The sequence below is a fragment of the Phaethon lepturus genome, unplaced genomic scaffold, assembly GCF_000687285.1.
Source record: "Phaethon lepturus isolate BGI_N335 unplaced genomic scaffold, ASM68728v1 scaffold6571, whole genome shotgun sequence".
In the NCBI taxonomy this organism is placed as follows: domain Eukaryota; kingdom Metazoa; phylum Chordata; class Aves; order Phaethontiformes; family Phaethontidae; genus Phaethon; species Phaethon lepturus.
The window spans coordinates 1-13,267 of NW_010515424.1; the positions used below are offsets into that span (position 1 = coordinate 1).

The following is a 13,267-nucleotide window of genomic DNA, read 5'->3' on the forward strand; positions in this document are numbered from 1 at the left end:
CGGCGGGAGGCCTGCATGGTTCTCTGGCCTCACCCGCACTCCTGGGGCGGCCGAGACTCTCTCCAGTACCCTCCTGCCCGGGCTCCTAGCCTTAAAGTACTGAAGCAGCCTTAACCTCTTACGCATAAACTTTCTTTACAACTTTAGGGACTTTCTTTACTTTCAAATCATAAAGAAACCTGTAAACTAAACCCTGGCCCAGTGGCGGACCTGTCAGGACAGAGCACTGTGAGGGCTCAGGGGGCCTGCTCGACTGATGTAACAATTGAAACGTTATGAAAATGTCTCAATAGTAAACTGAAGAGTTACCTTGCCATGCAGATTACTAGCCATCTGTCACGGTTGGTATTCAGGGGATTTTATTAACTACTGTGTTTCTGTTCTCTTGTGGTAGATGAAAATGAAGCAGAGAGACCAGAGGAAGAAAAAGATAGGTGAGTACCTTGACAACTGGAAGTCCTGTAGCGTGGCTGCCCCAAAATTGTATTCATTATGTTAGTCTTCCCATTTGCTTGAAAGTCCATAGTGCCTGAAGACTCTGGTGTCTCTGAAAATCCCCTTAAGATCATATGTTTGGTCTGCTAGAATGACTTGGCTTTTCTGTGAAATGGTTTTACCTGTGAAATTGGGACACTTGAGTATGACAGTTATTTAACTGTATGAACTGCAATAGCCTCTCCAAAAACACCAATAGATCTTTTATTTCTCTAGTCATTGTGCTTTGCAGTCTTAGTAATGGGTCAGGACTTCATTTGTTCTAGATAATTTAGAAACTAAAAGACAGTCTGTCTCCCAGACAGGCTTTTCCCCCTTTTTTGTGTTGTTTTTTTTTTGTTTTTTTTGTTTTTTTTTTTAACAAAAAGAGGAATACAAGGAAGCAGTGGAAGATTATCACCTAGTTTGATGTGCAGGTTGCATAACACATCTGCTTAGGGTTTTGGGGTTGGTTTTTTCTATTAGTAGGAGAGTATTTGAAAGAAATTCAGAAAAAGCCTTGCAAGTATTTGGGGAAGCCTGCTTGAGTTATGAGGAGCTGTATGAGAGAAACCACAAAGATGCTCCTTCGAAAATCTAGCTAAGTTGCTGGAGGTTAGTAGCAAGGACTGACTGGAAATGGGAATCAGTCTCTCATACTGAATGACAAAGGTCTCACAATTGATAAATTATGGAAATTTTTGATTGTCAAGATAAATTAAACAAATGAAGAGGAAGCCAGTGCAAAAAACCATGCTTTGTTATTTTCTATAAATGCTTCCAGTCAAAAGATTTTTTTTCCGTGAGAGCTGTTGAATTTAGTTGTCCTTTATGGGCTTCTTGTTCATAAGCTTATTCAGTTGCTTTTTTGAACTGGGGTCAACTTCTGACAAGCACAGTGTGATACAGCAGTTCCTCCACCACTTGACTACATACGGTATTGTTTTGAAGCAGCTACTAGATACATTTGATTCCCGTTAGTTCTTACACTACAAGAAATGGAGTTGTTTCCTGTCACCTTTTCCATGTCACTTAATGTTTTCCTAGACCTCTGCTGCATTTGTCTTGAATCATCTCTTTTTTCCAGGACAAAGAATTCTAATTATTTATTTGCTCTTTATTTGGAAGCTATTCCATATTAATCAATGCATTGTGTTCAGTTGTCTTTTCTTGACCTGGCACCTTTTGTCAGTATTACTGTTTAAGAAAACTATTTGCATAGCAACCAAAATGATCTTTAGAAACAGTGGTGTTTTACTCCAGTTTCTGGTCAGTAGGATCTAGCTTGGCATTTGGCTGCCTCAATACACAGTTGTGGACTGAAAAGCATAGCAGATGGTAGCTTATGCATCTTATGAGTTGTGTTTGGAACTCTGGAAGGGTGGTGACAGTTTACCTGCTAAAAGTTTTGATCTTTGTCCTCTCAGTTTTGGCATTCTTGGTATATATAAAAATCGTGAGGTTTTATTCAGGTTCTGTAGCTAATCTGTCATTGTGCTGGGTGATGAAGTGAATGGTCAAGCTCGAATCCTGAAGCCATACCTGGGCTGTGTTGGGTTTTTGTGCAACACTCGTGAGTGGGTATTTTGCCAATGGAAGGCATGATCAAAATCATTCTATTCAATAAAAATTGGCAGTTGCTCACTCCATTTCAGAAATATCTTTTCAGTGAAAGAATATTGTTTCTAAATGGCTCTTAATGCTTATTCTGTAGTGCAACATCCTAACAGTTAATGGAACTGTGGAAATTAAAATATTGCTGTGTAAGAAACAGGAGTAGGTGAGCCCAGTGAGACGGCTCATTTGTATGGATTTGACAGTGCTGGTCATTTTAGATGGACCAGTAGTTTTAAAATCTTTGCAGTTTTTAGTCTACAGCTAAAATATAATTGATTTTGTTTAATTGTAGCTATTCCATATAGTAGAAGAAAATTTCACAGTGCAGATATGTGAATTTTGATTCAGTGCAACATTACCTATGGGTTTTTAAGTATTTTTTCTATTGTATCTTTGGAAAGCGTCCATCGGGGGGGCAGGGGGAGAACGCTGTTATTCTCCCTTCATATATTATGAAAGATTTCAGTTTGATTTCAAGAGAGGATCCAGGTGTAGTGCCTTATTACTTCCAGCTATTCTACAAACATCCAGTTAGTGTGATTTATGATACCTAGGTATTATCCTGCTAAAATAAAATTATATTGGTCTAGAAATTTTTTTAATAAATGATTATTTTTTTTTTTAATTAATGCAGAAGGTAGCTGGAGCATTGTCTCTTCTCTGGAATGATGTAGCAAGGCATTTTTCATCATAACCTGATATGTGTGAAATAATATATGCATAAATACCTGGTTTCATCTTTTCCTGTTTGTTTTTGTTTAAGTGCTCCACCCCCACCTGGAAATGAAGAGGAAGCTGCAGAAAATGGCGTTGTGAAAACGGTAGTTTTAAATGTGTTTTTGAAATACTGCTTCAATTTGTTTTGATTTATAGGGTATTCGTAATTTGGCTAGGACTTATAATTGCAGGAATTAATGCATAAGTGTACGCCTTTGATTTTTTTTTTTCTGAAGGGTGTTTGACGCTATTTGCAGAAACTGTGTAGAAGTTACTAAATTAGGAAATCCAATTTCCAGCTGCAGTCCACTTTAAATCTAACTTACAGAAAATAAATGAATAGTACTTTCATGTTTTTTTGAGGGAGAAAGATGGTGCTTCAAGACAGCTGTCTTTGAGAAAAGACATCCCTTTCAAAATTATATTCTCTCTGTTTTTCTTCACTGATAGGAAAATAAAATCCTCTGATAATTTTTCTTTTTTGAACATGATAAACAATCAGCATTTGCAGAACTATGTGAAAATATGGCTCAAGAGATAAATTACACATGCCTTTAAGAGGCAACATAACAGACTTGTTTTGTAGTAGTCTTCAATGTTCAGTATGTCTTAGAACTTCCGTGTTAGTATGATGGAGGAAAGGACCAGGAAATGAAATTTACAGCTGCAATGTTGATAAAAGCCCTCAGTTTACTGTGAATGGGAACAGTTTAAACGTGTTCTATGAAACAAGTGTAATTTACTTCACTGGGATTTGTTAGCTTGTATCTTGCAAAAATTCTCTTAAATGATGCAGAAACTATTCTCATTATATTTTTGCAGGTTTTAAGGACTGGCCTCTCTCAGAAGTATATTTTTTTCAATAAGATTATGAAAGATATTAGAACTCATTTAAAGTTTGAGGGGGGGAAGTGTAAAACTTTAAAAGCTTACTCAGTTATTTAAACTGAAAAGCTCTTTAAGTGCACCGAAGGCTTTTTGTGCTGATGCTAATATTGTAAGTGAGCAGTAGATTTAATATGTTAGGTACAAGGAGGCAATAGTATACTTTTTTGGACTTGCTGATTTTTAAAATACTTCTGAAAAATCCTCATTGTCACAGTTTCCTTGTACTTGCATATCTTTGTATTTTTCACCTATATAAAGCCTAGCCTTGTTAGGATATTCGAACACCTCCATAAAATTCAGAGCTTCATGGTAAAAGGTGCAGATGAAAGGTCAGCACCAACCTAGGAAAATGATAGTGTTCAAGTTGGTTGAATAAGAAAAGTTGAATATTTCTGTGAGGAGGCAACTAAGAAATCATTGTTTGTAAGTGAAATTGGTTTTGGTTGAAAAGGTACATGCTCCAGACAAAATTTTATTTCCTGTTTAATGCATTTGTAATGGTGCTCTACCGTGGGTTGCTTGGTGTATGAAAGAGTGGTGAACTTGTACTTTACAGCAGTGGGGTGTTAAAAGAATGTCTTCTGTCTTCAGCTGTCATTTACAGACTGTCTGTACTGATATAGACACCCCCTCCTTGATTAGACTCTTTATTGTTACGCAAATTATATTAACATTGTATAGTAAGGATGAACTGCAGTCCAACATCTTACCTTTTGTGTTGCTGCTTATTTTTGTCTTCTGCGCTGCTGCTTATTTATTGCCAATTTATGTACCAGGCAAGCTATGATAGTGTAATAGATAAGGGCTAGAGCTCAGCTGTGCTTGGATAACTGCAGGCTACCTGGGCAGAATGAACTTTGCTTCTGTATGTTCAACCTCTTGCTAAAGGATTCAACAAGTATGTGAATAAGGGTGATCTGGTTGATAAAGTTCACTTGGATTCCACAAATTTTTTTAAGAATTTCCTCGCTAAAGGATTTTCTTCAAGCAGTTAATAGGATGAGTCCCACATGGATAATTGATGTGTAAAAGGTAGAAAATAGAGAGTAGAAGTAAAGGTTCATTTTTCACAGTGAAGGAAGGTCAACTCCAGTGGGGATTCTCTGGAATGTTGTGCATAACCTGTGCTGTTTAATGTGTTTATAGATTACTTGGAAAAGGGGTAAGTTGTGGGATCACAAGTTTTCTGATGTTACAAAGTTATTCAAGATAGTAAGAGCAAGAACTATGTGAAGAACTGACTGCTTAATGAATGGTTATTGAAATTCTGTATAGAAAAAGAAGAGTGATGTTCATGGGAGGAAAAACACGTTTACAATTAAAATGGTAGTCTCTGAGCTGATCGTTACCACTTAGGAGGGACCACTAGCATACATAAAAAGATCTATGAAATTGATGGCCAAGTGCTTGTCTGGAGTCTAAAAATCAGTTAAAACTTGGGATGTAGCAGAAAATGAGTAGAGAACAAAATGGAAGATACCATTATACCATAAAATCATGGTTCAATTGCACCCTGAATTCTGTGTGCAGTTCTGTTCCTGTCACATCATAAAGGCTTTACTTCAACTGAAAAAGGTTGGGAGAAGAAGAGCAGCAAGAGTGATCAAGGTAGCTTCCACACAAGGAATGTCTAAGGAGGCAAGGACCTCTGAACCTGGAAGAGCGGCATACATTAAGATATGATGGAGGCTAAGAAAATCGTGTATGGAGATTATAAGTAGGGACTGACTCCTCACAGTCCCTTCCATATGCAAACTTGGGACTGTTAAATGAAAGTCATAGGAGCAAGGATGAAAACAAAAGAGGTTGGATCTTCAGGCAGTAGACGGTGCTGTGGAACTCCCAACTCCTTGCCAAACAGAGTGTTGCTGCTGGGAGTTTATATAAGTCCAAGAGAAGTCTGGGCAAGTACTTGAGAGAAAGATCCATTGGGGGTTACTAAATAGACAAACCATAACTGGCTTAGGAAATGTCCTGAGTTGGTAATAACCAGCAACTGAAAGAGTGGTAGGGAGGAGCATCATATGCGTTTGCCCTGTTTTTTTCTCTCCTCTGTGGTCTCTGGGAGGGGAACACCAAACCAAAACACCAAACCAACCCAAAACACTGGACTAGGTGAACTCTTGGTATGAACTGGCATGACTGTTTTATTTACCAGGAAGATTGAATGCTGTGGAACAGAATAGCATGCAGTGTGCTCTTGTATCTGTTTTTGCAGCCTGTTTGCTGGGAAGTCTGAAGTATTTTATATAATTTACTGATGTTAGGAACTGAATAGATTTCTCTGAAGCGCAGTGTTCATCTACAACTGGAAAAACATTCATTTGAATTACTCTGGATATGTAATTGAGGATGACAAGAAGCTAGTCTTGCAGATCTTTAAGTTCTTTCCTGAGTGGCAAGACAAAAGGAGAACCAGTGAGTATGAGCTAGATAGAGGGAAGAAGGATATTAGATAGTGGAAACTATTTTATGCTTATTTAGGAAATGTCATGTTTCAGAAACAGAGATTAGTACTAAAGACAATTCCTTATTTTGATCCAGATGTTTCAGATACTTGTAGCATTTCAGCAGATGAGCCTCCTAAATTTACTGTTAATGCTACTCAGTTCTGAGGTCTAGGAGAAAAAGAATTTTCTTCTTTCAAAGAGTTCTAGAATGGATAGTTTTGTCTGGATTATTTTTCCACTGTAAAGGTAAGTGACTGCTTTTTGTCTAAGCAATCACTTTTTCTTTCGTAGAAGGTGGCAGAGGCTGAGGATGACAGTGATAGTGATAGTGATGATGATGAAGATGATGTTCAAGTCACCATAGGGGATATTAAAACAGGAGCTCCACAGTATGGGTAAGTTCTTTGAAAACATTAACTGGGGGAACTTTCAAGGTTGCATTTAATTATTAATGCAGGCTCTTTAATACTTGTCAGGGTCAAATTGTATGCATGGTTAGTCTCAATTTAGGTTTTTTTCCAAGTCTTTAGCAATGTTTTTGATCATATAGTGACTTGAAAACAAGTAAAAAGAAATCAATTAAATGTCTTAAAGGAAGAGCTGTTGTACAAGTTAAATTTTTATTTCAGACTTTGAGAAATAATTGTATTAAGTTTGTAAGGTAGAGAGTTGGGTTTGTTGGGTTTTTATTTTGGAATGGCTATGTTACATAGCATTTTTAGGGTCGTTATTGTGACGGTGACATTTTTGCTGCAAATGGTAGAATGGTAAGGACAGAGAACATGAGAAACATTTGTCCTTGGTTTGTAGTAGATACAGTTCTAGTTAGACCTCTATAGTTTCAATCCCTGCTGATGTTCTCAAATAAGATTTTAATGTACTTCAGGACAGAGCTGCCAGTCTCTGGAGATGATTTCTCAAGATCATGGTTTAGCCATTTGTACCATACAAGAAATTGTTTGCTACTGTTACTACCCCAGATTCCTTCTTCTCTTGATAAAGGGCTTGCTTTTCACTGAGCACTTTTGAACACTGTTAATTTTACCCAAAATTATGAAATACTGTTTTTCATTACATGGAAGTTTTCTGAGGGAAGTGGTTTGCTTGTTTGTCTTGGCAATCTTAATGTTTTTATGCTTATTAAAACCAGACTTACTAGGGCATCATTTCTTAATAGAGTTATGACAGGTCTGCAGGTAGGTCTGACTCATATATATTATTGTGTTCTTAACTTTAGAATGCAGGTGATTACTCATTTTTGAAACATAGTATTTGTAAGCTTTCAGTATTACATTGGTTTGCACAGTTAGTTTAGGATATGAAATATAAAAAACAGCAATTCTTTAAGTTCTGTATTTGTCTGCTTTCAATAACTTGCAATATGCTTGTGGTGTGGGCAATGACCTCAGTTTTTGTGAGACTAAAGCAAAACTAGATTTGTATTCTCAGTGGATTTGCTGGTGCTCTTCCCATGCATACAGAGGACAATGAGCAGATGATCCTAAATCTAATTAGAGTAGAAAGTTTTATGTAGAAATGGTTGTTTTCTGAAAATGCTTTTTTTCAGGGCAAATTGTACAGAAGATTCATGGAAGGGCAGTAATCTAAAACAAACTCCATATTGCTGCTCATTTTAACTTCAGTATAACAAGTTCCTTTTATAGGATTAAATGTTTTTTCATATAGTAGTCAACTGCTGTTTAAAGAAAGCTTAAGATTTGTTTGACAAAGTCATGCAGAAATACAGCATGGCAGACCAGAAGGTTAAATGTTTTGTATCACTTCTGTACTGTTGTAGCACTTGAATGAAAACTAAAACTACATGGAAGTGATACTGTAAACTATGCACTGCCTTCTAATTGTATGCTTATCTCTTTATGTTTATGGGTTGATACCACCTGTGAGGATAAGGTACATTGCACACAAATGGTAGTGAAAGCCAGCTCTTAATGTTCCAAATGAACAATACTGTAATTCCTAATGTAGTTAAATCAGTTCAGTATCTAGATTTCTGAGTGCATTTCTATGAAGAAAGCTCTCAAGTATTTTAGAAAGTGAAATCTTACATACTTTTCTGTTGGTCAAAAGGATAGGTGATTGCTAGACGTACATTGTAACAGACAGCCTTTCAGTCATTGTAGATAAATGCTTGCATTTTCCTCTTCCGTACAGATTAAATGGATTAATTATGAAAAGGGAAAAGGATCTGTCTAAACTCTTTCTTTCTCTTTATTTTGTTTTTACTCTAATCCTCAGAGTGTCATCTGTATCCCTAAATGAACTGCATTTTTCCTTTCTCTCTTCTTCTGGTTCTGTCCATTCTTGTTTCTATCAAGGTCTTTATCCTTTCAACTCAGGACGAGTGACTGGGACTTGCTTCACAACTGTTTATTAGTTGGAGAAGTTGCTACTGAGCATAGAAAGGTACACTCTCTTCCTCCTAGGCTGATCTCTTTACTTTTTACAGTGTTACCAGCTTGGAAAGCTAGAGATTCAGGATGGCGATTGAGCCTGGGTCCAGTTTGTTTCTGGATCTAGCTAACTCTTGTTTTGTGTTTTCTTCTGTTTTAAGAGTTTTCTCTGTCTAATTCAGTTTTGTTAATTTCTTTAAGTTACGGAGCGGCACCTGTGAATCTCAATATTAAGACAGGAGGACGAGCTTATGGATCTTCTGGTAAGAAATTTTACACAGAAATATTAGTAAAAAAAAAAAAAAAGTTGGATTGTTTTGGATGAAGGAAATAATTTTCACTCCCAAAACTTCTTAATACATTTAAATCTGACTTTTTCTTTCTATTTTAAGTGTATTAGAGCTGTTAAAACTCTGTTTGGTAGAGACAGTAGGCTCTAACTTTCTAACTTTTCTTCGCAGGTGCAAAGGTTAAAGGGGTGGATCTAGATGCATCAGGGAGTATTAATGGTGTGCCACTTCTGGAAGTAGATTTAGATTCTTTCGAAGATAAACCTTGGAGAAAGCCAGGTAATGCTCTGGTTTACATTAGCTGATATGTAGGTATTCAGTAGGTTATTTTAATAATAATTCCTGTTTACTGCATGTAGGTGTTATCTACCCTAGAGCTAGAAGATACTGTACAATATAACTTGGAAAAAGCAGCTAAGTTACTTGTTGCCTTTGTGCTGTGCCACAGAGTGTGGGGGTGTGCCATGTTTCTTAGGTATGTCCCACACATATATCAGCAAAAAGAGAACTCTCCTTGGAAATCTATATTTCTGTGGAGATTGCTGCCATTGGTCTGTGCCATAGGACAGAAGAGAAAGCAGAAAGAAAAATAATTCTAGCTGGTTTGAGCATGAAGGATGGTGAAACATAGCTGCTTGTGCTTCTTTGTGCTCATGCATAGACATCCATAAGCTTTGAAGAAGAAGAAGCGGGTACCACATGGGCTTTCCATAAGTCTCCTGTGTGTATTGTCTGTTTGGCTCAAGTGATTTGGCCAGACTTATCTAATACCAGTGTTGGTTGTTTTTTTTTTTTTAGTGGCAGTACATCTTGCTGCTGTGTATAGTTTTTTCTAGTGTTTGTATATTGCTTTGGCAATGCAAATAGTGTCTGCAAAGTGGAAGAAAGAAGCATTTGATAATATTCTGCTGTTTAAACCGTAGCTATTTGAAACATATTTTGGGCATTGGAGGTATGTCTGGTCTCTCTTACAACAAAAATACTTTGTGGCATCATATGAAACTAGGAATCAAAACAAAATGAGGAGTCAAATACAGGACAAGCAAAATGGGGTGATTCTTCACTGAACATACTTACAGAATATCAACCCCGTATCTTTACAATAGGAGAAATATCAGATCTACAGGCTTGCTGTATCTATTCTTGATGCCTGAGACAGGATGCTAGGCAAGATATTCTTTCTGACTAAATTTTAATGTTTTTATAGACTTAGCCATGAATACAGTGTTTACTGATGTAAAGCTGTATTGTACATTTCAGTGGTATGTTTTAGATCAATACCTAGTCTGTTTTGATGTTATGAAGGTGTATGTATGTTCAGTGAAGGAAAAAAACAAAAAGGTGAACTTTGTAATGTCCTAAAAACCTATGGTCTTCTATTTAAAGGGGCTGATCTCTCTGATTATTTCAACTATGGGTTCAATGAAGATACCTGGAAAGCTTACTGTGAAAAACAAAAGAGAATACGAATGGGTCTTGAAATTTTACCAGTTACCTCAACCACAAATAAAATTACGGTAATTAGTACAATTTTTCTGGTATTCTACATGCTTTTTTCCCCTGTAAACCTGCTTGTGTGTCATAAGCTTGTTCTGCCCAGTTCAGTGCATTTGTTAGTTGGCACCTGACTCCCCAACCCGAGCCTAGAGTGTTCCTGTGTTGCTTCTCTGGCAATTGGTGTGGATAGTGTGACAGACTAGCTACAGCTAGATTGCATCTGTACCATTATTCAGACTGTGGCCCATCACTTAAGAGTTGTATGGTATCTTAATGGGCAATGTGTTATTTAACTTAGGCTGAAGACAATGCTATGGAAGTAAGACCAAGTGCAGAGATTCTCGATGGCAGATACCATCTTTTTAAGGTGAATTTTAGTAAACTTTTGTTGGTTGCTCTCATTTTTGTTGAGTATTTCTCCCCATGCCAACACAGACTGATGGAAGAACAACTGAAGTGGACATAGCCATTATTTCAAACTCTCATCTTACATCAGTGACTTTCTGCGCATGTCACAAAATGCTGATTAAAAAGTGTTTCTTTGTCACCCTTCTGCAAGCATGTGAGCTAGTGGCCTGGTCAACTAACAAATTTCCCAGTGAAACTAATTTTTATTTATGTGATGGTTTATTTTTAGTTGTAGTGTATTTGTTTCTGCAGATTAAAGAATTTGTGCAGATGCGCTGGGGAGGCTTTTGTAGATTATGGCATGTTTATTTTTCCTGTGGCCTTGTAGCTCTTACTGTGTTTTGTAACACTTATCCTTGGCAAATCTGAGATGTGCAAATCAGTCTTCCATAGTTTTCTGTTGTCCTTTTGGGATTAGGTGGCAATAAATCAAGTTACATACAATATTTTTCTATTTGGAAATGCTGATTTTCAGCGAGCAGAAAAATCTCGATGACAAGGATTTATCTTACAGGTTGAATTTTTTTTTTTCCAACTTTTCTCATTTACTCTTTTGTTTGATAATAAAGTTGAATTTAAAATACAAAGGTTATTTATTTTGCTTATTTTCAATATGCAGTCACTTTTGTTCTTGAACTATCATTAAACTGACTTGGAACTGTTCGTTGCTTTCTTCTGTATACGGCTGTGACAGAAGTGTCGATTGCAGACAGAAATTTTTGTTTCCCCTCATACACAACTTGAGGGTATCCAGTCATTTTGACTTTTATCTTAGCAAGAACAGATCAGAAGCTCTCCGGGGCTTTTTGCCTTCCTCAATTATCATTATAACAGCGTCATGGAAGAGTGGGCTATGGGAGTTACGATTTGCAGCTGACTACACTCTCAAACTTCCCTGAACTGTTGTTGTGAAGGAAGGATAAGTATTCCAAACCAAAACTTCCCGTGTTTCTTAGCTCCATATTGACTCTGGTGTTGTAGTGATCAAACAGTACAGATAATAATTGTGTTGTAAGAGTCTGAAGTAAGTTTGTCATGTGTTTTACAAGCAGTTTACATATAATTATTAAATGATTAACTTTTTTCCCACTCTTCTGAAATACTAAGTCTCATGTAATTTACATGGTATGTTTGGATTAATCTCTTCTAACTGACAAGGTTCTGTCACCTACATTTTCGAGTTATTCATTAATTAATAGAAATCTTACAGATTTTTCAGATAAATAGTTAAACCGAACCTATTCAGTATTTTGGGTTTTTCCTATTTCTGGACACTAAACTTTAATTTAATTTTTCACAAATCTCAACTGTTTATGTGTATTTTTGTGGGTTTGGGAAAAAGATGCCTGTGTTTAGAAGTGAGATTCTGTAGAAGCTTAGTAGTTCACTTGCCTACAAGAAGCTGTGAGATCACAGCCTATATAGCTATGTAGAGTGATGTAGCTGTGTGGTTGGTACAGTGGGAATGTCTTTAAAAACTGAATCAGTACAGATTTGTCTTTAATGTTAACCCATGTAGGGTTTTCTTTCATGTATAATGTGCTGCTGAAGTCAAACAATAGTTGAAGTACTTGCACCGAAGGTCTTGCATAGCTTTAATAGCGCGTCTCTGGAATTTTGCAGTGCTCTAGAAACAGCAGTATGTTTTTGAAGTATTCAGTGTGAACTAATGAAAAATCTTTTGAAGCTTGCATAACCCAGAGTACAAGGTGACTTCCTGATACGACTCGGAAATGAAGTGGTTACTAGATCTCATGATGCAGTAAGGCAGATGGAGAATCCACTCAGTTTCTTGTCTCATGGTTTATTTTTATTGTTGGGTAGCAGACTTGTTAGATACCTCTGCTGTTAAGATTATGAAGATTTAAATTTTTTTTTAATAAGTTTGCCTTTTTTAAAAATTAAGATGTTACTTTGTTCATACAGGAAATTCTACAAGAAAATCAATTTGGTCTGTACATGTCCAAATCAAATGCTTGGAAAATAAATATTAAAACTGTCTAATCTTCTGTAATAATTTGTTCTCTGGCACATTGCTGCTTATATATTAAACACAGTACTTAAGTAATATATCCTTATAAAATACAGAATTTTACTAGCTGTGCAAAGGTGACAGTTTCTACAAAATCTGATTAAAGTTGGACTTTCATTTTGTGTTGGCTATGTGCTATGTTGAGTGTTGGGGCTACTACACTTCTGATGTTAAACTAACGACGCAACATTATTTTGAAGGTACAGCAGGGCAGAACTGGAAATTTGGAGAAAGAGTTGGCAGTGCAGTCGACCAAAGCTGATTTCACATCTCCTCCTGCCTTATTCAAATCAGGAATTCCAACAAACAGGTCAGTTAGACAGTTGTAAATCAAGACTAAAAAGCTTTTAATACTGTTGCCTCTATGTATTTGAAGTTCATGTTTTTTGTAGGAAAAAAGGAAAATATGTTTGTGTAACAGGTAGAAATGAGGGGAAGAACTTTTAGCCTTCAGTCACCGTTACGCATGAATGCTGTGCTACC

General features: G+C 36.6%; 1 protein-coding gene across 1 annotated transcript in view; it reads left to right on the top strand.

Annotated features, from left to right (window-relative positions):
* Nucleotides 1-402: 402 nt before the first annotated feature.
* The window catches only part of LOC104615324 (pre-mRNA 3'-end-processing factor FIP1-like), a gene marked incomplete at both ends in the record, with an annotated part of 35,707 nt that continues 22,842 nt past the window's right edge, over nt 403-13,267 (top strand). The window contains 9 exons of the mRNA XM_010295765.1: nt 403-434; nt 2,855-2,912; nt 6,438-6,541; nt 7,907-7,909; nt 8,759-8,820; nt 9,019-9,126; nt 10,234-10,364; nt 10,643-10,711; nt 12,985-13,094. Coding sequence (XP_010294067.1) covers nt 403-434; nt 2,855-2,912; nt 6,438-6,541; nt 7,907-7,909; nt 8,759-8,820; nt 9,019-9,126; nt 10,234-10,364; nt 10,643-10,711; nt 12,985-13,094 — 677 coding nt within the window. The remainder of the gene's footprint in view (nt 435-2,854; nt 2,913-6,437; nt 6,542-7,906; nt 7,910-8,758; nt 8,821-9,018; nt 9,127-10,233; nt 10,365-10,642; nt 10,712-12,984; nt 13,095-13,267) is intronic.